Below are 2350 nucleotides of genomic sequence, written 5' to 3'. Positions count from 1 at the left end.
TTTTCCTTTAATTTTTATTAATCTATAACTTGATTTAGTCACGATATGGCTGAAATATTGCCAAAGTGACATTACATTTTAACTCACTCACTCACTCTACATCAATATTGATATTACTTTTAATTAGAAGCGTCTGGATGATTTGCTGTTCAGAAAATGTAACTATTGCTGAGAGGAGGTGCTGCAGGGCAACACAGAAGGAAACATAAGACACGAAGAGGGCTCCACAATGTGAACCTGATACTGTTTATTATAAATGAAAACTAAGACAGTGTTTTCTGGCTGCTAGGATACCGAGGTGCAGCCCATTTGCACCAGATACTTGGACTCTTCGGTTACAAATCCTCTGAGGTTTATCAAACAGCACCACCTCAGTTCACGGATATCTTTAAACGTGGCGTTTTCTTTTCATTTTCCGTTTTAATGGATAGTCGAGACTGGCTATTATCTAGTGTTGATGTCTATATACTTGAACACGGCATCAGGATTACGATCAAAACCACTTAATGACTACATCAGGAGATGACAACAGACATGAATGAACAGTTGGGGATAAATCAGACTGAAACCATAAGTGATGCTGATAAAGGAGATACCTTCATTCTTGGAGTCATCTACCTCCTGGTATCGGTGTGCGTGATAATAACCAATGGTGCCACTGTTCTGGTAATTGTCTTGTCCAAACAGCTACACATGCCCACGCTGTGGCTCATAACGTTCAGAGCAGTATGTGACTTTGCCCTCGGAGCTTACGTTTTAACATTTGTAGTACCATCGGCCTTCCTTAACCACTTCGCTTACTCCGAGCGATTAATAGGTGTTGCATCAAGCATATCTACTTTGTTGACAGGTCAGACAATATTCAACATAGCTCTGGCAGTCATAGATCGCTACATAGCAATATCAAGACCATTAGCCTATACCAGACTCATCACTGCAAAGGTTTTCTGTCTTGCCATTGGTACCACCGTGCTGCTCAGTGTGGGAAGGTTTTGCATGATAGTGTTTCCTGATATGGACTTTTATTACAACGCTAATCTATGTGTGTGTTTGGTCGATTTTGATACTACGTCGACTGTGGTGGCATCCGTGGGCATCCCGCTTCTAACACTCGCCATTATCCTCATATGTTCTTGTATGATCGCTGTAGAACTAAGGCGAGGTAAGCGACGTGTTCAGCCTGTAGGGACCGACGACCAAGAGAACGTTGCCAAATTTCCGTTGATGGTGACGTTGGCTGCTGGTGTCTTCTGTCTCTCGTACGTCCCCTTCATCGTTGGCGTGATGTGGAACCTCGTGATGGCCAAAGAACAGGCCCCAACGGCTATTGTAAAAGTATCGGCTTTTTTGGTTTTGTCCAACAGTCTATGGAATGTCTTCATATACACTGTCACCTACAGGCCCTTCAGAGAAGCTCTCTTACGCTTGTTCTGCAGATCATATTTACGGCGACAGAGACAGGCTGAGATTCAAAGAGATGCGCGTATTCGGAAGAGGAATAAAATTCATAAAAAGTGTCAAGAGAGGTATTAGTGTGTTATGTGGCCCTTTACAGCTACACCTAGGCAACAATGGAACACGAAACAGTCTAGAATAAGTTAAGTAACTTGTAAGTTGTTAATGACTTTGTATTACGCTCTATTGGAAACAAGTTGAACTGTTCATGCAGGTTAACACTGGTTTTCAGCCACCCGTGCTTGTCGGCAGAGGCAAAGTGATGACGTCTTGCTGCAATGCTATCGACCACTTGCATGACGCTGGATGGCTGATCCGAACGTCTTGCTTCGATTCGACACCTGTCGATCAACACGTGGAGAGCCGTGCCTGCCGTGCTAGTCTTCAGCAACCCATTCTTCTTGTAACTTTGTTGAAGCATTCCACACTGTCCCAATTGTGTAGATGCTCATGATGTCAATCACTGGATCGTCTGGCACGTACTCGACCGACATCCGTCACAAAATGGAAAATTCCTGACTTGAACAACAAACAAAGAGAGGGAAGCTTGATCTGGAACGAAACTCAAAAAAGAGTTTACGAAATGAAAGTGAGTAAAACTTCAAGACAAGTATTAGCATGTGATGTGGCTCATTACAGCTAAATCAAGAAAACAAGAAAGATGTTGAATACAGACAAAGGAATAAATCAGTTTGCGGTGAGATGGCCAAGGTAAGGCTCCCCTCATTGTCACCTGACTGCTATTCACTCATACTATTCACTAATCTGTGTATCAAACAATACAAATATAGGGGATCTGGAATGTTGTTGATGGCACGAATGTCCGTGTAAAGTTCCAGTGGACACAAATTGAACCGTCCATCCGGTAAGAACTGGTCTTCATGTCTCCATGTTT

The 2350-nt window shown here is 42.9% G+C and overlaps 1 protein-coding gene across 1 annotated transcript; it reads left to right on the top strand.

Annotated features, from left to right (window-relative positions):
- The first annotated feature begins 522 nt into the window (after window positions 1-522).
- On the top strand, window positions 523-1533 carry LOC124274876 (trace amine-associated receptor 6-like). Its single transcript, XM_046710247.1, has one exon. The coding sequence runs from the start codon at window positions 523-525 to the stop codon at window positions 1531-1533; it is 1011 nt and encodes a 336-aa protein (XP_046566203.1).
- The last annotated feature ends 817 nt before the right edge of the window (window positions 1534-2350 follow it).

The sequence above is a fragment of the Haliotis rubra genome, unplaced genomic scaffold (assembly GCF_003918875.1).
Source record: "Haliotis rubra isolate DU_JTF1 unplaced genomic scaffold, ASM391887v1 Scf195, whole genome shotgun sequence".
Taxonomy (NCBI): Eukaryota; Metazoa; Mollusca; class Gastropoda; order Lepetellida; family Haliotidae; genus Haliotis; species Haliotis rubra.
This window is presented reverse-complemented; position numbering and strand designations above follow the sequence as displayed.